The sequence below is a fragment of the Thermobia domestica genome, chromosome 6 (genome assembly GCF_964235325.1).
Source record: "Thermobia domestica chromosome 6, izTheDome1.hap1.1, whole genome shotgun sequence".
In the NCBI taxonomy this organism is placed as follows: domain Eukaryota; kingdom Metazoa; phylum Arthropoda; class Insecta; order Zygentoma; family Lepismatidae; genus Thermobia; species Thermobia domestica.
Window position 1 is genome coordinate 228,966,075 of NC_137459.1, and position 21,335 is coordinate 228,987,409.

General features: G+C 38.9%; 1 protein-coding gene across 2 annotated transcripts in view; it reads left to right on the forward strand.

The window, feature by feature from the left end:
- The window catches only part of Apoltp (Apolipoprotein lipid transfer particle), a 6,186,292-nt gene that overhangs the window by 4,922,101 nt on the left and 1,242,856 nt on the right, over nucleotides 1–21,335 (forward strand). For both annotated transcript variants that reach the window (XM_081762641.1, XM_081762640.1), the window contains exon 50: nucleotides 5,754–5,987. In XM_081762641.1, the coding sequence (XP_081618767.1) occupies nucleotides 5,754–5,987 (234 nt within the window). The remainder of the gene's footprint in view (nucleotides 1–5,753; nucleotides 5,988–21,335) is intronic.

Genomic DNA, 21,335 nt, shown 5'->3' on the forward strand with positions numbered 1-21,335 from the left:
TCTGTAGATTTTACATGACCAACTTCAAACATCTGGCTAGGTTAGCGCGCGAATACTGAAACTCTTGGGATCGGCGTAAATGCCGCTGGCTCTTCTTTTAAAATTAGGAGTTACGATGAGGAAGAATAGTAGTAATGTAAATCGGAAGCAGTTAAAAACGATGAGGAAGCCTCAATTTGAAGAAGGTTTCGTAATATTTTACTCATTGACGAAGGTCTATATAACTTGCTTTTGAGTTAAAGAAAGAAATCTCGAGTAAGTCATTGTGACACTCATAAGGAACCTCTTCTTATACGAGCGTTAGTATTTTGTATAGTCTTACATGCAGCAATTTTAGGTAGCTAAAAGTTTAGATAAAAGGTTAAGTGACTCTGTAGGTAAGTGGTTAACGTATTGAACTTCTTTTTGGCGGCCCGGTTTCGAATCCCGGCCAGGTTGAAACTTCTTTAAATATTTCAATTTCAATTTGGAAATATACTCAGTGTGACAAGAAAGATCTCTCCTCCAGAAAGAAAAAGAAGTTAGAATGAGGAGAATTGGAGAAAGTCTCTCAATGGAGGCTATCATTTACAAACTTATTTCCAGCAGTTGTTTTAGATTTGATATTTTCAGCTACCTTCAAGCATTTCCTGATAAATACGCGATCAGTGTTTTTATTTCTCTAAACATACAGTATATAATGAAATAATACATTAGATACAAAGCAATATTGATATTAATGTACAGTGTTTCTCAGAAAGCACGATCCGAACCATAGAGATTCATCTTAGAATGATCACTGTTTCCTTAGTCACCTACTTTACAATTTTACCTGCATAAACACCTGGATTAGGTCTACCAACTGCTGTCAGTGCCGACAAAAGTTAGGTGTGAGTTGGGTTGCATCCGTCTAGGCGTTCTCACAACTGCAAATGATCTGGACCCCAAATAATGGAATTAGAGCGCTTAGGGGGAGATACTTTTGTGGTTGGGTTTACGTGGCACCTAATACAGTTTCCTGGATTGGAGTATTTCTAGCGTTTGCACACATACAGCATATATATATATATATATATATATATATATATATATATATATATACAGATGGTGATCAGAAAAATGGAAACACCTATAGTTGGCAACACGTCAGATGTATGGGTTGGTAGTGGTGTCGTGGCGCACGCATCACCGGACCGCTGGTGGTAATGTGTTAGGCCGGTCTCCATACTACATCAGGCGCAGTGGAACAGCAGTGTCCAGTGGCTGCAGCAAACGGAGGTAGTGTAAAATGGGAGACCTCTCAGATTTTCAAAGAGGGCAAATTGTTGGTGCGCGGTTATGTGGAGTGAGTGTGACGACAGTGGCTACTGTGTTAGGTGTGTCGCGTGGGACAGTGTCGAAGGTGATGACGGCCTACACTACACACGGAAAAACCACATCGCGGAAGCGGAACAGTGGGAGGAAGAAAATCATGAGTGACAGGTCACGCCGGGTATTAAAGCGCATTGTCACGCAGAACCTTCTGCCACTGCGGAGCAAGTGACGGAGGAACTCAATCAGCACCTCCCCCATCCTGTTTCGACAATCACAGTCTGCCGCGAATTACATGACATGAACTTACGGAGTCGTGTTGCCCGGGCCAAACCGCTCATCAGGGATCATAACGCTTTCGCACGCCGCAAATGGTGCCGCGACCATGCAACTTGGACCGTTGAGGACTGGAAACGTGTGATATGGTCGGATGAGTCATTCTTCACCCTATTTTCAACCACGGGCCGTGTTTATGTGTGGAGAACGCCCAAAGAAGCTTATGATCTGCAGTGTCTCCGCCGAGCTGTGAAACATGGCGGCGGCTCAGTGATGCTGTGGGCCGCCATGTCATGGGTTTAATTGGGTCCTGTGGTCACACTTAGCGGACGAATCACTGCCAACGATTATGTCGCAATTTTAGGAGACCACTTGCATCCTATGGTCCGGATGTTGTTCCCGGACAATGACACCATCTTCCAGGATGATAATGCACCCATTCACACAGCTGACGTTGTTACAGCGTGGTTTGAGGAGCATCGGGGAGAAGTTCAACACCCCCCTGGCCCGCCCAATCCCCAGATCTCAACATAATTGAACATCTGTGGTCCGTCTTGGAAACACGACTCCGGCGACGATTTTACCTCCATTCTCTCTCACAGAACTGGCCGATGCCCTGCACGAGGAATGGTGTAAAATTCCACTTGCTACCATTCACGACCTCTACGCCTCCATTCCACGTCGCATCAAGGCTGTTCTGAAGGTGAAAGGTGGCCCGACACCAAATTAATCTAGTAAGTTGCAATTTCGTTCAGGTGTTTCCATTTTTCTGATCACCATCTGTATATATAAGTCAACTCGTCTTGACGAAGGAAAGCGGTTGGTACCGGAAGAAATTTATTCCGACCAAATACTTCCCGTATAGGGCGATTTCGAGCGAGTTTTGTTAAAACTCAACTCGACTCGAAGCAGACCTTTTTTAGCTCGACTCGAGAAATCGTCTCGAAAAATTTCTCACAACTCGCCTCGAAATTCGATTCGAATTCTTGTCGAGTTTTGAGTCGACTCGAGCCAATAGGAGCCAATTCGAGCTAAATCCTTAGCTCCAAGTACTACTCTCTTCAAGTGTCCTACATAGACAAGAGAATTATTAATGATGCTACTGTTGCTACTACAACTTATTATTATTATTATTATTATTATTATTATTATTATTAATATTATTATTATTATTATTATTATTATTATTATTATTATTATTACAACCCCGTGTATAAACATGAAATATAGGCGGTTGCGTCTGAATACAAAAAAATAGTTGACTGTCGATCTCGGTCGTCGAGAAATCTTCAGGCTGTAATAATATCGAACATGAGGTTTTGGGTTTGAGTTCAGTAGGAGCAAGTATTAAAGCTCGATCCAAAAATTGTTAAAATTTATAGGGAGCTCTCTAAATATGTTCAAAACTGCTCGACCCTGTTTTAGGGTTGTCAAAGACTGAAGCGACTCAGCTCAGACCTCATTCACTATCGAGCCGAACCGAGAAGTGAGCCGAGGGAACAGCTAACTCAACCGGGCGAGCTCGATCCTATGGCTCACCCGAGCCCAATCGAACCGAACTGATTGCTCAACCCAACTGAGCCGATTCGAGCCATAGACTCAGTTGAGCTGACACAAACCGAGCCGATGGATTCATTTAAACGGAACTGGCTCGAGCCATCGACTTCAATTGAGCCGAGCCGATGACTGGTCTCTACCGAGCCGGCTCATGCCATCGGCTGAATTGAGCCCAGCCAATGGCTCATCCCAACCGAGCTAGCACAAGCTGTTCACTCAGTTGAACCGGTTCGACCCAGTTGACATCACTTTTCCGACGCGAAACTCGACTTCAATTTAAGGAGCTAAAAATAAAGAGAACGTGTCCTAACATCTTCTAAAATCTCTTTTGTGGGGAGGCACTTTCTACACATGGGAAGTTGGTATTTGGTTTATTTGTGAAAATAAAAGAAAACGATTGATATTAGTTGAGAAACAAATCGAGAAACGAAAAAAAAATACAGTGCTTCTCATTATATATCCACTGGCTTCTATTATAATAATTGCTTAAGCCTGAGCTTGGCGTTCAGAGCACAAGGAAATTAAGCCATCAAATGCAGGAGAAATTGACATAAAATTTGTACTGTAAACTTAATTACATGGCAAGTTTAACTTTGTACGGTACGGTTACCTATGGAAAATTTTACACTTTTTTTCCTTTACGTTGGTCTACTTTACCTTGATTTGGGACTTTCAAATTTAATTTTCTTTTTCCACTGAAAAGTATCTATAAGTCAACAAGGAAATAATTATCTATCATAATTATGATAATTATCTATAATTGAATTAATCGTCATTTGGCCTATGACAAAGACTTTACCATTTTATTTCGTAAACGACAGATCCACCGTTATTGTAATAGACCGGTACTTGAGCGATTGATCGTAGAAATTCAAGCTCCGGTCAGTGATAATTTCATAACCTTGTTTTATTACAAGTGTAAATTCTTTAGTTGAGTTGATTTTGCGTTTATCGTCCCGTTCAGCAGTGAGGCTATATGAGACGTGAACCTACTGATTAACCTGGAATCCGAACTACATGAGCTCCCGCCGGGAATCGAACCCGGGTCTCCCGCGCCAAAGGCGCGTACGCTAACCGCTTAGCCACGGAGGAGCTCTGTAAATTCTTTAGTCAGTAGAGAAGAGAGAGTGGATCATGGGTCAGAATTGATGACGATGAGTTTTGGTGGGTCCGTGGGTCACAGCGGGTGAGAGTGGTTCATGGCGGGTAGTGAGTCGGAGTGGGTCACGTTGAGTTGTGGGTCAGTGTGGATCATGGTAGGTCGTTTATCAGAGTGGGTCACGGTTGATCATGTGTCTGATGGGTGGTGGGTTAGTTGGTCTTAGGTGAAGTTTCCTCTGACCCACGCTATCTTTGAACTACAGTGTTGAAAATTGATCAGTGAAAATCAATTGGAATTGATCAATCAATTGAAAGTAATTGCTGTGGAAATCAATTGCAATTGAATTAACTTCCGATTAATTTCAATTGCAATTGATTGACTGGATTCAATTGCAATTACTTTTCACTGTAATTACTATCAATCTATTGATTAATTACAATTGTTTCTGATTTATTAATGGCCAACTGCAATTAACAATTAAATTTACAGATTAATTGTTAATTTTTAATTCAATTGATATTTACCCAACACTGGTGCATGATTCGTGTTCTGGACGAGAGAGGGAACGGTGAGAAGATCAACTTCTCAGTCGAGTGGTGTTGCCAAGAGTAGATTTACTATTCTCAGCAGATAATGCTTAAGCCAACAGGAGAATATCTATTTCTTCCAATCTACCATCCTTTTGAGAAGGTGTTTATGTCTAACTTAGGATTAGGTACCGCTACTATTTATCTGCTTAATCCATTGCACTAAAATGACGAATCTAGATAGTCATGGCCTTCCGATGCCAAATCGCACAATAACAATCTACGCTCGTCATAAAATTTGAACTATTGTAGGATCACGAAGGGCTACTATATTGATGATTTGAAAGTTATATAATTATATACCATCTATAATATACTTTTATAGCTTATACTTCAATTATCAGAATTCAGAAAATAAATCATAGTGGAAGGAGTTAAACATCAGAAGTCATATTTTTGCCTGCCTAACTATTATTTTCTTTGTTAGTGATAATTAATGTCATACTGGATAGAGTGTCTTGAAAATTTGCTTTCAGAGACGATATAGCAAACACAGTTTGAGGATTCATGTGAAATTAATCGTCAAAAATAAAATAACTTAGGATCCTTCGGTATAAAATAGCGATATTGAAAATGATTTTTAATGTGTTTCTGAAAGTGTTAGTTATTATGCCGCAAACAGGATTTTTTTTAGTTGTCAATGATAAGTTTACCGAACAAACGTTCTTTTTCTACCATACCGCATAAATACAGGTTTTAGATTATATTATTTCAAACGAATGTTTTAAATAAACTATAAACGTCTAGACACCCTTTACAAAATTTTCATGTGTTCTTTAAATCATGGAGCGGTCATGAGATAACTGTTGAAATATTATCTCAAACAGTTTTTTGTCCAATGCAAATAATTTATCATTAAAATTAAGCTCCCAAAAATATTATGGAAGAAAAGTGATTGATGTAAAATATTGACAAAATTTTTTATTGTTCATTATTTGTAGGATGAAAAGGAACAACAAGAATTTGAGTTGAATATTGACTATCCGATAAGGAGCTTTACTCTCTTGGGGAGCTACAAGCTTGAAGATAACTTTTTGACGTCAGAATTATCATTCAACTGGGAAAAGACACAGAGAAATAAAACCATTGGCACTGCTTTAGAATGGAGAAGATTAAGTAGAGATCCAGATTCACAAGAAGTTAATGTTTTCGTTAAGCACCCTTCACTGGAGAGAGTAAGTAAATCTTCTACGAAAAACTGGCGTGTTGTACTGCTAGTTGCTTTAGTATTCAAGCTTGAAATACACTGACAATGTTAAGAAATAAAAAAAATGTTCCAGTGCTTCTTGGAATCGTACTATCTTCTAAACTACAGGGTTTGTATGATAAGTAATGAGACCAGGTCTGGAAACATTGTTTTATTGATCTGATCTGTACAGGGACTTAAAAGCTTTCGAAGTACTCTCCTCTTGCGTCGATGCACTTCTGCAATCGATGTTTCCACGCTGCAAACGCCCCCTGGAAGTCAGCAGCCGGCATGTCCTTTAGAAATGTGGTCACGGCTGCTTGGATGGCTGTGACGTCTGCAAAACGGGTTCCTTTCAAGCGTGGCTTCAGCTTCGGGAAGAGGAAGAAGTCGGCCGGGCTCACATCTGGGCTGTAGGGTGGTTGTGGAAGGACTTCCACCCCAATCCGGGTCAAAAAGGAGGTCACTAAGAAGGCGGTGTGGGCAGGGGCATTGTCGTGATGCAACTTCCACCGGCTAGCGATCGCCGGTCTTTTCCGCTTGACGCTCCTGTGCAGTCTCTCAAGGACTTGTTTGTAGAAGGCGGCGTTGACGGCTTGTCCTTGGGGTACAAACTCCTTGTGGACCACCCCCACATTGTCAAAAAAAAACAATCAACATTGTTTTCACCTTTGACTTCGACATTCTGGCCTTCTTGGGGCGCGGGGACGCAGGAGTGTGCCACTCCGCGCTTTGACGTTTCGTTTCAGGGTCGTACTGGAACACCCACGACTCGTCACCTGTTATGACGTCATCTTCAAAGTTAGGGTCACTGTTCATGAGGTTCAACAGTTCCTGACAACAATCAACACGTCGTTGCTTTTGTTCGTCAGTCAACACTCGCGGCACCAGTTTCGCACAGATTTTTCTCATTCCCAATTGTTCCGTCACAATCTTGTGCACTGTTGTGTGGTTCATATCGAGTTCATCAGCAATCAATCTCAACGATAATCGACGGTCTGAGTTCAGGAGATCCCTCACTTTTGCCACAGTTTCGTCCGTAGTCACTGTTGTCGGGCGTCCAGCCCTCTCCAGATCCTCAACGCTTTCCCGGCCGTTCCGGAACGCACTGTGCCAACGAAACACCTGGGCTTTGGATAGGGCTTCCTCTTTGTAGGCCTCCGCGATGAGAGAAAGCGTCTGAGTAGCCGTTTTCCCCAGGCGAACGCAAAATTTGATCGCATAACGCTGTTCGATGGAACCCTCCATGTTTGTTGATTTTCCGCCGTGACAAGAATGTTCACAAGGGCTTTGTCCAAGGCTTGTCCGCGCTCCACTAAGGCTCGGAGCCAACTGACGCGCGGTGCGTTGCTTTGCTCGGACCCCCCCCTACATCCTCCATCACCGACAAACCCGCTCCAGCGACACGCGCGCCGCGGCGCGGCGAGTCTCATTACTTATCATACAGACCTTGTATATATATATGGTATATCTATCTATCTATCTATCTATCTATCTATATATATATATATATATATATATATATATATATATAGTTAGATAGATAGATAGATATACATATGAATATAGATAGAGATATATATATACAGATAGATGGATTTAGACGATCATATTAAGTCCAAAAATATCAGTCTAGATCATTTGAAGTTTCCACAGGTCTACACACAGGGAAACGTATTTTTCCAGGTTCTTTCTTGGAGAAAAGCGTAATCTTGTATGGCGTAGTCAATATACAAGATTAATGCTCCTAATGCTTAATACACTGTATATTATTTCTATATGTATTATTTTGTAATATTCCGCATTAACATTAAGCAAGAAAGAGTAGCTTTTCAAGTTTAGGCCCTCTAAGGAAGCTATGAAGGCTATTCTTTCGTCTCCGCTTCTTTATCGCACAAGAATCGGTGACACGGTCACTTCGTCATCGTTCTCAACAGAAAGAGCTAATGAGTGTAGCACACAAAGCCGTAGAAAAGCAACATTGTTAGACAAAGCTGATTAAGGATTGTCCTTCGTGAAACTTTGGTAAGCGTGAGTGACAGTTGAAGTATACTGTCCAGAAAAAGGAAGCTCAAATTTCGCACTAGTTGTGTGGTTCGCAACAGGGATATGATACACACACAAGCTCCACTTTCTCTCGTGTTTGGAATAATACATGCTGTGATGTATTTTGTCAAAGTATGTTTCACTTTTTTCACTTATTTTTAACGTTTAATCATAAAACCGCAGCATGCGTTAATCCGAATATGAGGGACACTGGTTCTGGTGGCTCTAGAACTTCCGACTTCCCACCTGAGAGACCCTGCGGGAGTTCATGTGGTTTGGATCCCACATTATGCTATAGAATCACATCTCATATAGCACTGCCACGGAAAGGGACACAACTCTAAATCAAATCAAACCGACTTCCGGCCGAAGCATTCCAAGTTCACTGCTGTCAAATCTCAGTTTTAACCTGTTTTGAACCCACCTTGAAACCAGAGCATATCTAAGAACTCTGTTGGGAGCATGTCTGGGAATTATACCCTGTAGGGAATCCTTTCTACGCCCATTGTACATTGATGAAATATACATTTTTGAATCGCGTATGTACGATTTCTTTCGCTGATATGGACGGCCACTTTACAATTTCTCGAAACTTCGGTATAGCACATGTTGAAATTTAGTTTTTCGACGATTTTGGACAGATCTAGCTCTGAAACTATGTAGCGTCCACACGTCCATACGAACTTTACCATCTCTACCTCTTCATAATACCATCCATATCCAGCAACTTATAAACACTGATAGAAAGAAGCAGAATAATAAAAAGAAATTTTTATTTTGGATGATATTAACACTTAAGCGAACTATCATTCTTTCTTAGGCAACTTCAAGGTAGCTACACCGGTGTGCAAAACATAAGGACGAAAGTAAGTTTGGGATGCTGTGTCACTCCCAATAATTATGGATAGGTAAAACTTGAACTATGAATAGAAAGTAATACTAAAGTATGATACAGGAAACAATAGGAAGAAACAGGTGATTACAGGAACAAAATTGCACTTTTATATATGGTTACAGTGATACACGATTACACTGTGAAAATAACATTGACCGGTAAGTGAGCGCGTTCAAAAATTTGGTGTTCGATACGCCTATGCAACATTATGTTTCGCTACACAAGAACACACGGACAACCAAAATGACCATGTTCCACTCTGTTCTTTTTGCATTGTGTATTCCAACCTCTCTACGTCTAAAATCACTACTCAGACCGAATCTGCTCTCATGCGATCCCCACTTCTCCCTGTTCTGATGTTTTAGGCACCACCTCAAGCGTTGCCGCTGATACGAAGATTTCAAAGGAACACAAAATAATGGCCACCACGCAGAAACTACCTCATACAGCCAATGTACCACTATAAAGACGAGTTAGGTAGCCTTGCAGTCCTGCTAAATGTGTTTATAATTTCACCCACTCTTTCAGATCGGACTATCTGGTACCATATAGTGGTCACCCTCTGCTGTATTTGACTACGGCTGTCCATCGCCTCTTCTTCATACAGTATTACCTGTGTTTCGAAACACTACGCATGTATGTGAAACACGCTGTGAGCAATACCAAACTATTGGGTGATATTCGTCACACTTCTTCTAGTTTCCCGATTGTTCTTCTCTGTGTAAAGTTATCGATATGGTTTTGTGGCTATAATGTGAGTAGCATCACCACAATGAACCACAATAACTATTTGGCTGAAACACTGCTTCATTCTTTTCATTTAACTGAACGTGTTAGATGAACACATCTATTCTACGCTACGCTCACGGTGACGCCACGCCGTGCGACGTAGGTCCGTTACCCCTCCCCCACATTCAAATACTAGAAAGGACGGACTTAAAGCAATGAGAAAAGATGGATGGAGTGCACTTTTATCATCGTTTTCATGTGTTAGTATGTGCGCACATAAGGGAAAATATGACGTACATAACAACAAATGTTGCTCTAAATTTCATTGCTTTAAATGTGCCGTTTGATCTTAACTGATTTACATTTTTCAATACGATACATCTTGCGTTTGTTTATGCGCACACTAAATGTATTGTGTGCACTTACGCACACATATGGAGTATTACTTGCTGCAGAAATCTCAAGTTGTTATTCTTTGATTTAGAGCAAGTCATGAATTTTCTGTACATTTTTGTCTACGGCTTTTCTTCGTTCCTGTGTTCGCACAAATGGAAATTTTATGCACACATAAGCGCGCATATGGAATACTTCTTGACACAGAAATTTGAAGTCTGCATTCGAATGTCGCACTCAGGCGTTACCCTGGAGTGCACTCTTCTATCACTCTTTTCGTGTGTAAATATGCGCGCACACTTAATTACTTACTTCAATTGTTAATTGCAATTAACAATTAAATTTACATATTAATTGTTAATTGTTAATTCAATTGAAATTTGCCCAACCCTGATGTATTATAATGAAAGAAATAATGCGCGCACATAAGCTGAAACTCCGCGTACATAAGCGCACATAAGACGCACATAACATCTGAATTCAAAATATTCTAGTATTTGAATGTGGGGGAGGGGTAACGGACCTGTGCGACGTATTGCACCGTGTGTACATGTAGGTGATATCTGGCAACATGCTGCTGGGCTTATAAATTACTTCTCCGACTACGCAATGTTTATATTACACTTTTCAACAACGCAAATGTAAATTGAACAAAATCAGCTAATTCTTATTGATTTTTTGGTGCTGATCACGAATTTGAAAGTTATTTTCGAATATTAGCTCTACTTTTCGTTTTATAGGCGTGTCTAATAATAACGCTTTAAAAATAAATATATTCGCTTCGTTTGGGATAAAATGTTACACTGATCCGGCACCACTGGAGAAACTATATGAACGCTTGGTTTCATTGTGTTCCTTATCTCAGTAGTGTTCTGCTATTGTTAGAAAAGACAGGTTTAGTGCAGTTATCAGCGTTTTGGGTGTGACGTTTGTGTAGTGCAGGACATAAAAATACAACTACAAGTACGCAAAAATACTGGTATTTCGAATGTATATTTTTAAATAGTTGTCGGAACTATTTCAAGTGGCATTTTGAGGATTTCAATAAACAAAAATGCCGCGAAATTGTGTAAACAGTGCGGATAGCTTCTGCTACGTGTGTGGGGAAGTGACATTTTCCTCACAAAAGCAGACTATAACACCACTAATAAGAAAAGCCTATCAATATTACTTTGATTGGAAAATTGGAGACCAAGATAAATCTTGGGCACTCCACGTTGTGTGACACTTGTGCCAGCAATCTAAGAAATTGGATTAATGGGAAGGAGCGCTCAATTCCTTTTGCAGTGCCCATGATTTGGAGGGGGCCAAGCGACCACATCAGAGACTGTTATTTTTGTATGGTTCCTTACGTCAAGAAGGGAATTTCCACGAAGAAGAAGCGGGCCTTGATCTATCCTAACATTCCTTCTGCAATGCGCCCTGTTCCGCATGGAGAAGGACTACCTGTTCCTGACCCACCTAAAGAATACGATCTCTTTTCTGATGATGATCAAGAAGTTGAAGCTCCTGAATCAAGTACTTCGAAGGACCCTACGTTTGTTGTAGAAGAACCTCCACGTGAACCACATAGACTTACTCAAGAGAAACTAAGTGATCTAATCACAGACTTGGACCTTTCAAAAAGCAAAGCCGAAATTTTAGCGTCACGCTTAAAGCAATGGAATTTATTGCAGGAAAAAGTAAATATTTCAGTGTATCGGAATAGGGAGAAGATGTTCACTTCATTTTTTACTGTGGGAGACACACTTGTGGCATGTACAGATGTAAATGGTCTCATGAGGTCACTTAAAATTAATTACGAACCTATGGAGTGGAGGCTCTTTATAGATTCGTTCAAGGTGAGTTTAAAGGCAGTGCTTTTACATATTGGAAATGAACTTCCTTCAATTCCTGTAGGTTACGCAGTTCATATGAAGGAATCTTATGAAAACTTGAAACGTTTACTTCAAGCCATTAAATATTACGATTTTCAGTGGCTCATTTGTGGTGACCTTAAAGTAATAGCACTGTTGCTAGATATGCAGTTAGGGTATACAAGGTATTGTTGCTTTACATGTGAATGGGACAGTAGAGATCGTGGATCTCATTACCGCAAAAGTGATTGGAGTACCATAGAAACTCTTCAGCCGGGAGTGAAAAATGTGCAGCATGAATCACTGGTGGATCGTAACCGAATTTTGCTTCCCCCTCTACATATTAAGTTAGGTCTTATGAAAAGTTTTGTTAATAGCATGAACCTAGAGGATGAGGCCTATAAGTACCTAAGAGGACAATTCCCTCGATTAAGTGATGCCAAAGTTAAAGAGGGTGTTTTCATAGGGCCACAGATTAGTCAACTATTCAAAGATCACAAGTTCGACGAAATTCTCCAAGGTGAGGAGAAAGCTGTGTGGGAAAGCTTGAATAGTGTTTGTTCACAGTTCTCGGGAAGACACCGAGCAACAAATTAAAAACAACTGGTAGCAAAGTTGTTATTGTGCTACGAAAATATTGGTTGCAATATGTCTCTGAAACTCCACTTTCTTCATTCACATCTAGACTTCTTTCCCGAAGATTGTGGAGCAGTTAGTGACGAACACGGTGAGCGTATCCATCAAGATATTGCAGCCATGGAGAAGACATATGAGGGAAAGTGGAGTTCTAACATATTGGCCGACTACTGTTGGACTATTGCAAGGGATGCTCCAGATGTAACCTACAAAAGGCAAGCCAAGCGAAGACGCTCAAAATAAAATAAACATAATCCTGTACAAGGGATCACTTGAAACTTTTGTCTACATTGCAGTGTAGGTCTTGCACAAAAAGGTATTTGTACATATTTTTCATGTTTTGATGTTAATACTGATTTTTATTACCGAATTGTTAATGTTTAACTTGACCACGGTTACTTTATTTTCTGTATCGCTGTGAAACTGGTATTTGCGCAATTTTGAAAAATGAAGTACGAGGGTATAGAAAGCTATAGGTTAGGGTACTTCTTAACTCCCCAGCTTATCACATCACAGTGAAATGGCTAAAAAAAAGTGAAATGTAGGTTTTTACAAGGATTTTGCTTAGGGATGCATTCGAGTCGAGTCGAGTCGAGATTTAAGCCTGTCTCGACTCGTCTCGAGAAAATGTTGTCTCGACTCGTGTCTCGACTCGAAAATATGTTTCTGTCTCGACTCGTGTCTCGACTCGACAGTCTCTGTCTCGACTCGACTCGAATTCGAGTCGAGACGTCTCGAAATTCTAGTCGAGAAAAAATATACGAGTTAAAATATACGCACACATCAGCCAGACCATCATGACTACCTACAAAATTGTCAGTATGTCGACTTTTGGCATGGATAAAAACGGCGACACGTCTTGGCATACACGCAATGATCCTTGATAGGTCGCTGGAGAGAGCTGGCACCACATGTGCTCACTCAGGTCACCTAATTCCCGTAAATTCCGGGAAGGGGGGCGATGTGTTCTGACGTCACGTTCAATCACATCCCACAAGGGACATCACTCAAAATGTCCGGCTCCAATTTCAATGAAACTTTTTTTGCTGATAGAAGGCATGTATGCATCATTGCTTGTGATGACAATTTTTTGCCATGGTGCATGTTTTCTATTTTTTTTAAAAAAAATAACTTTTAAGAGTTGTGATGTGGTTATTAGAGATTACTACAGAAGTCCCTTACTACCCTTTGTAAACGGAGCGTTAATGAAGAAAAGTGAAGAACAACCATGTGGATACATATAAGTCCTGGGGGGATGTCGTATGGTAGATATGACTTGATGGCAGCCATCTTGAAATCCGCCATTTTGAATTAAGGTCAAGTTTTCAAAATGGGAATAGGGTAATATGATACATAATTTCGGGCTAGAATTTAATTAGAAAAATAATGGTGAGGTTAGTTTTAAGATATACCCATTTTTGGGAAAGTTACAGGCATATTAATTGTTTTTACTTACTGTGTGCGTAAGTCCCTTCTTACTTTCGTCTCAAGACCTGCAAATCGATCGCAACGGCAGAGCCCGGTTTCGCACTAGTGTTTAGAAATCTTTAAACTCACTTGAGGCAATATTTGTGGATTATTGTATTGTATTTTGCCTTTAATTAAATTTCAACCCACTTCATGATCTTGAGTAAAGTATCACTAAAAGAGAATTTCTGTTTTTATGGAGAACGTAAGCATAGCAATTATAAGAGGTGAGTAAGGTGCGTATGTATTTCTAAGAAAGTTTATTTTACGAGTCTTTTGTGGTTCCGCCAACCTATTCTTTAGTTGCTTTTTTTTTTCAAAATACTCATATCTCATAAATAAAAGAGCTATTATAAAATCTCTTACCACTATTCTTTAATAAAATTTTATTTATTGTAAAAGCATTGGCGAGATATTTCTTATCGCCCACTAAAATTATGGTGAAGCTCCTTCGTGGCTAACGGTTAGCATACTTGCCTTTGGCGTGGGAAACCTGGGCTTGATTCCCGTTGGGAGTTCATGTGGTTCGGATTCCAAGTTAATCGGTAGGTCCACGTCTCACATAGCCTCGCTGCTGAACGGGACGTTAAACTCAGAATCAATTCCTGAAATTATGGTTTTGACTTTATTATGATGTCATTAGTTTAAACGCCCAACTGCCCAGTAATTATAAACATTGACTACATTATAAAATTGTAATTTGTGACGACTAAAATATCAGAAATTAAAGATCATTCTTTGGGTTTTGGAACATTTTGAAAAACGTGAAAAACTGGTACTGCACCGATACAACACACCTTTTGGATTTGTCATTGTGTAAAGTGATACAAACTCTAAGAAGAATTACAACTTTATGAAATTGTATTAGGACTTATTATTTAGAAATAAACATCAAATATGTGTAATTGAATTGTTTACAAAACTAATCATGACGAGAAAACTCTTAAATACTATTATATAAACAATTATTCTCTTTTGTTTAACACTTTAATATAAAGATCCAATAGTCAAAGAAATAAATATAATAATAATTGTGTTTGAACATTATTCACGGTCATTTTCTACAATCCTAAAACACGATTGTCTAGTTTGTTCAGCATTGTTTATTAAAAGAATACTTAAGAGCCTGACCCTAAACTATGTCTGTGTGACCAAATCTACAAGCCTGATTACGGCCATGGGTGTCAATATGTTTCCCATCCTAAAAGAATAAACCTTCAATTTAATTATGATTTAATTGGTTTTTAAAAATATGAAATGAAATCTTTGAGTTTAACCTCCCAGGATTATACCTGTTAGGCTAAGGGAGATATTGATTAAAGTAAGTGAATAATGATGAAAGAATTGTTGGAATGAAATTGTGGGAGGAAACGGGAGTACCCTGAGAAAACCCACGAGCACGATGTTGTCCACTACAAAACTACTTTGCCGGGAATCGAACCACAGCCCCACGCACCAGAGGTAAGCGCTCTACCACTGAGCCATAGTGCCCCATCTAATTTGTTTAGATGATAAACTAAGTAGTAACAAAGACTATTTCAAAACCACTGGTTATTTACTAAGTAGCATTTTGTGTTCCCTGAGTATCACACAAATACAATTTCTAAACTATATTGAAAAAATGGGGGTAAGACTGACAAACATCTAAAGGTTGAATAAATATCTCACAAGTTGCTACAAAGATACTAATATTAGATTATTTTATGCGAGTTCAAATAAGTTAAATCGACTCGAATATACTTCTCATGACTTCACAATTCGGTATATTGTTAAATATATACTCGATGTCAACATAGAGCTTCTCATATGTATAGCATACGGATTCGATTCCAATGGGATCACATATGAGTTAAGCTTCGGTGTTGAAAGCGACATTAAAAGCATCAAATCATCAAAACCGAAAGAAAGGAAAGAAAAACATTCCTTCCCACAGCTTAGTGATCAAATTCATTGTCATTAGTAAGATGAACATTTTACTTTGTTTTCCTTATGTACAGTTTGAGAGGTTTGTTCCGTTCCTTCCGGAACCACAAAGCAGCAGTCAAATAACAACAAAAGACAACTCTCCTCCGTCAATCTGTTCTATGACGTTGGTGTGTCTTTTCATATTGTCAGCCAGAATATATATTGCATTGAAAGAGATCTGATGGTCAGTGACTCTTTTCCCTTTAGCTTTATCGATATGCTTTTTTTTTCGTTTCGCAACAACCTTTTATCTCTCCTGAATATATACGGAAAACTTTCACGAGTCAATTCTTGGTTGACGGTGTGTATAACTTTATGGCGACTGAGAAACCCCTTATATAAAAAATATACCCGTTTTATATATGGAAGTCACATAATTTTGATAACTCATTTGACGTAGTATGAATGTGAAAAAGGTATCAGTGTTTACTCTTTTAGCTCACTAAAGTTTCAGGTTGTAAAATTAAGTACCTTCTTTTCTTTCACTTTCCTTAGTGTTATATTTTTATTTTCACTTTCGCCCACTAAGAATGAAAACAATATAATTCACAAACATCACAACGATTTAGACAATCCTACATACAACCAACAGAACCTAAGCTGATTTTGGGCTAGTCGTTATAGTACTAGCGCGAGATAGATTGCTAATTTTTACTATTTTTCTAAAAAAAATCATCACTGCTTTTATAAGTCAAATTTCACTGTGATCTTCAGTATGTGTAGACCGTGGGAACAAGGCCAAACTTTCAATGTTGACTCGATAAAAAGTCCTTAACACGATTCTTGTTGCTACACACTGCATGTTCCTAGCCAGAGAAAAGATGCAGCGATAGGTAGGCTATTTTTCAATTGCTTTACATTAGCTTGATGTTTCAAGTCTTTTGTGTGTTTCTGAAGTTCACTTTTACCACAAAAGAGCTCAATATTAACATGTCTTACATAGCTTTGGTTCGATTCTCAACACGGACTGCAACTACCCGTTAAATTGTGCATCCGAAAGGCACTATTTGTTAAACCTCGCTTATCACCGCTCATCTTAATAATATATATAACTTCACCGCGAAGCAAATGTTGCATTTCTCTCTTTCATCATAACACAAAACAAAACTAACCACAGCTGTGACACAAAGGAGCTATTTCGAAAAGAAACAAGCTGTGCTCCATAGAGATGTGTACCAAATGATAGAAGTATAAAGTATTGTTTTCTTTCCTGTTTATTGATATCAGTTGGTGTTCTTAATGAGTTTACTCATTAGTTTAGAAAGAGTATATATGGAATTTGGACATATGTTGTACGTATTCTCCTGAGAAATTGATGAGACCAGAAAAATTATAAGGACAGATGGAATAGGTTTAAGCGCATCTACGTGACTTTATCAAATATTTATTCTCCATAATGGTACCACGCGGAAAACTTGGTATAGGCCTACTTTTATTTTTGCCTCCCTCTGTTAGCTGTGTCGTGTCATATATATCGGATGGTTTTGATATTTCTTCTGATCATTAAAACAACAATGGTACCTGTGTGCGTGCAGAAATGCAAAAGCACAAGGTAACTCCCTATTTGTTTTGGAAACAACAAACCCATTTCACGTGTGCGAGAGAAATTGAGCACAGCGAGATCGGGTGTTTACTCACGGTCAGTTCGCAGCAGGAGTCCATGGTAAAAGATTTGGCTATCTCGAAAACACTCGCAAAACCTTACAAATACAAAAAACTGCGCTTCAAAGAAAGTTTAGACACAGATGTTTCAATTTTCTTTTAGCATCTTTCTTCAGCAAAAGAGTCGGTTCATTGTATTCGAAAAAGGGAAAGGAGAAAGGGTGAATTTATATTTTATGTGGGGGGTAACGTTGTAACTAGTATAAACAATACATACCGCTTCCGACTCTGTACTGAAGCACTTTCATTAGCTGTATATCACTAGATCTATCCTGACCCTCATCCCACCTCAAGTTGTAAAGTAGAAAGGGACAGAAGTATTCAACATGACTGCGCACTTGAGTTTCAGTTCACAATACTATAACCAGTGAGCAAGTAAACAGTCTTTTGTAGGATCGTGTTTTACTTTTTGAATTTATTTTTGAACATTTCTGTGAATTCAACAACAGAACGCAGTAGAAATACGGACTAGTTTTTACTCCAACCATTACTTTCGCTCCAACCCAGGGATGCCACATTTATGATTTCGTACTAGATTTAGTGATTTTACTATTGAACTAGTGATCTAGTACGTACTTGGGTAAATAGGCACATTCTAGTGATTTTTTGCATTTTTTCTGATGCAGACAAATGAGAAGGAAATGGTTCTTAAAATAAAAGGAAGAAGTATATTGCTGTTCAAAACAAATGTAGAAACCTTAAATTATTTTTTTCTTTTCCCTCTGACTGAATGAAACCCCTGCTGTGTAACGACCTTAGGTAAACAACGGCTATCTTTGGTCCGCTACCTCCTTTTTTTAGCCGACATGAGATGGGTTACTTTTTTTTTGGGAAGAAAGTGAAGAAATAATTATCCAGTACATTTACGTTTTGTCAGGCACACAGGCGCAGTCTGTACTTGTTTCCTAACGAATTTTAGCTACATAACATAAATGAAACATATGTACCACAAAATAGAGGCAGTACAAACGGAAATTTTCATCTGTGACACATTTGATGAGAAATATAGTTAGATGTCACGTGCAAGCACTCTAAACATGTCCTATCCTGTAATTATATTCGTATGCTTATGTAGGTGAGACTGAGAAATCAAGAAACAATAATAACTGGTTTTCTTCCAGGGGAAAAATCTAAATGTGAAGGGGTGTTACACTGGGACTTTAATTGCGTCCTTTGTACAAGATTAACAAGTAATAGCAATTTTTTAATTTATCTTAGTTCTTGGGGAGAGGAAGATGGAAGCGAACCTTCGTAAGGAAACATGAATACTATCCGCCACTGTTTGTTACATTACACAAAATAGTTTTATATATATATATATATATATATATATATATATATATATATATATTGAGTTTTAGTTAGGGTTTTCATTCTGCAGGAGAGGGGGGATAGTAATACCTGACGAACATTTTCTATTCTCAGAGTGTTGCAATGATAGCATTTCCTCCATTATAACTTGGCCAAGCTAGTTGCATTATATGTAAGGATTAAGTTAGCCTAAAAAGCTTAAATTTCTATGGCTGTTTTACTCTGTACCCATGTTTCTCATTTTCGGTCTACGGGACTCTGTGTCCGGAAATTTTCGATGGGTTCCAAGTCGGAAAATAAGTGTATCAAAGGCATATATATTATATCTATGGTTATATGAGGCATGGATCTACAGTTTAAAGTGGGATACCGGTAACAACTTCATGAGCTTCCACCGTAAATCGAACCACAGTCTCCCGCGATCAAGGCGTATGTGTTAACAATACAGCCACGAGGAAATTCACATAAGCACACACACATATATATTGTTGAGTTGATTTTGACTTTACCGTCTCTTTCAGCAGCGAGGATATATGAAATATAGACCTATTGATTAACGTGGAATCCGAACTACATGAGCTCGCGCCGGGAATTGAACCCGAGTCTTCCACGGCAAAGACGCGTACACTAGCCGCGGAGATCACACACACACACAGAATCAGAGTCCTCACACACCAAGGGTGAGAGCTGTGCCACTGAGTCACAGCGGCCACGGGGCTAGGTCGAGTCCACTTTACGTTCATAGTTTCTTAGTACATAAATGTTACGATTATGAAATAGATTTTCCTTAATGAGCTGCATAAAAACAAAAGCTTTCGAAATGCATTAAACAATTAGCTCGATTTGAGTGTGAACTTAAAGTTATATCAGAGTGTAAATACGGATACGCACCAAAGCTCGAAAACTTAATACACTATTTCTCCTATATAGTCAGCATGTATCAAGCAATCGTTCAGCTTTCATTTGAGAGGATGGAAATCGAAGGCCCCTGAATAACTATATTACTAATGTGCGGAATGTATTTATCTTACAGTGAACTGCTTTGATGCCAAGTGGCCTAACTCCAAAATTGAAATTTTCCAGGAGTGAAAGTTGAAGTTCAATATCTCATGAACAATCCATATTTCTTTTATGTTGGGAACCAAAACCATAACTACTGTATGTAGTTCATTCTTTTACAACTTAGTGTTTACAAAAATCCTTTTAAAAAGTACCTATTCATAGAAGAGAATGGTACTTATCTGTACTAGTTCTTGGCATCCAAGCAGTCCATTTATTGTAATACTAGCTTAATATACCCATTCTTCGCATGGGGGCTGTATTTGGAAGTCAACACCTGTGGAAGTATCACCATTCATTTCAGTGACCGTGAAAACTATGGATTTGACACTAGTATCAATCAATATGGGCTGTTTATACATGTCTCGGTATTCCTCACCCGCTGACACCCGGCCCGCATACAGTAGTAGCTGAATTTGCAAGTCATCGCTGATGGAAGTGTCACCATTGATCTCAGCGACCGTGAAAACTATGGATTTGACACTAATGTCGATCAATTTGGATTACTTTTACTACATGTCTCGCTAAACGCCCCCCTGACACCCCTGGTTCCAATTTTGACAAAAACGCTTCGCCTTAGACTGGGACCTGGACCAAGGTATCCGTGACCAAAATTTGGTAACTCTCGGTCAACTTGTCTGGTCCCAAGTCGGTCCCAGTAAACGCCCCCCCCCCCCGAGACCCCCCTGGTTAGAAATTAAAAAAAACGCTTCGTCTTGATCTGGGGCCTGGACTAAGGTACCCGTGACCAAATTTTGGGAACTCTCGGTCCACTCGTCTGGTCCCCAGGTCGCACACAGACAGACAGACAAACACACAAACAAACTCTTTATTTTATTTATATTAGATAAGATATACTATGTAAAATAGTATCGTATCATAATATGTGACGTACAACAAATGTTACATTATATATTATCCGTAGCTCGTGATATGCTGCAACATATTAAAGCCTCAGAATAGTTGGGCAAGCGAATAATCCAGAAGTTACGTAACCCTATTGCGTTCATGGGAACGAAAACACAATAATTATAACTATGCTAAATTACTATAGACTACCAACTGCTCATTCATAGAATTTATGAAGTTCACTTTATCGCAATAGTTTTATACAAACTAGGATTTAGACTACGGATAATAGTTTTATACAAACTAGATAATCAATTATTATTATTATTATCATTATATTTGCAGTACAACCAAATACAACGACATTAACTATTAGTTCTAATTAACTGAATTGAGCTGAAAATTAAATCTTGATCTTTAAAGATTAACTATTAATTTTTATGCGTTCTGTACCTTTCTGAAGGAATAA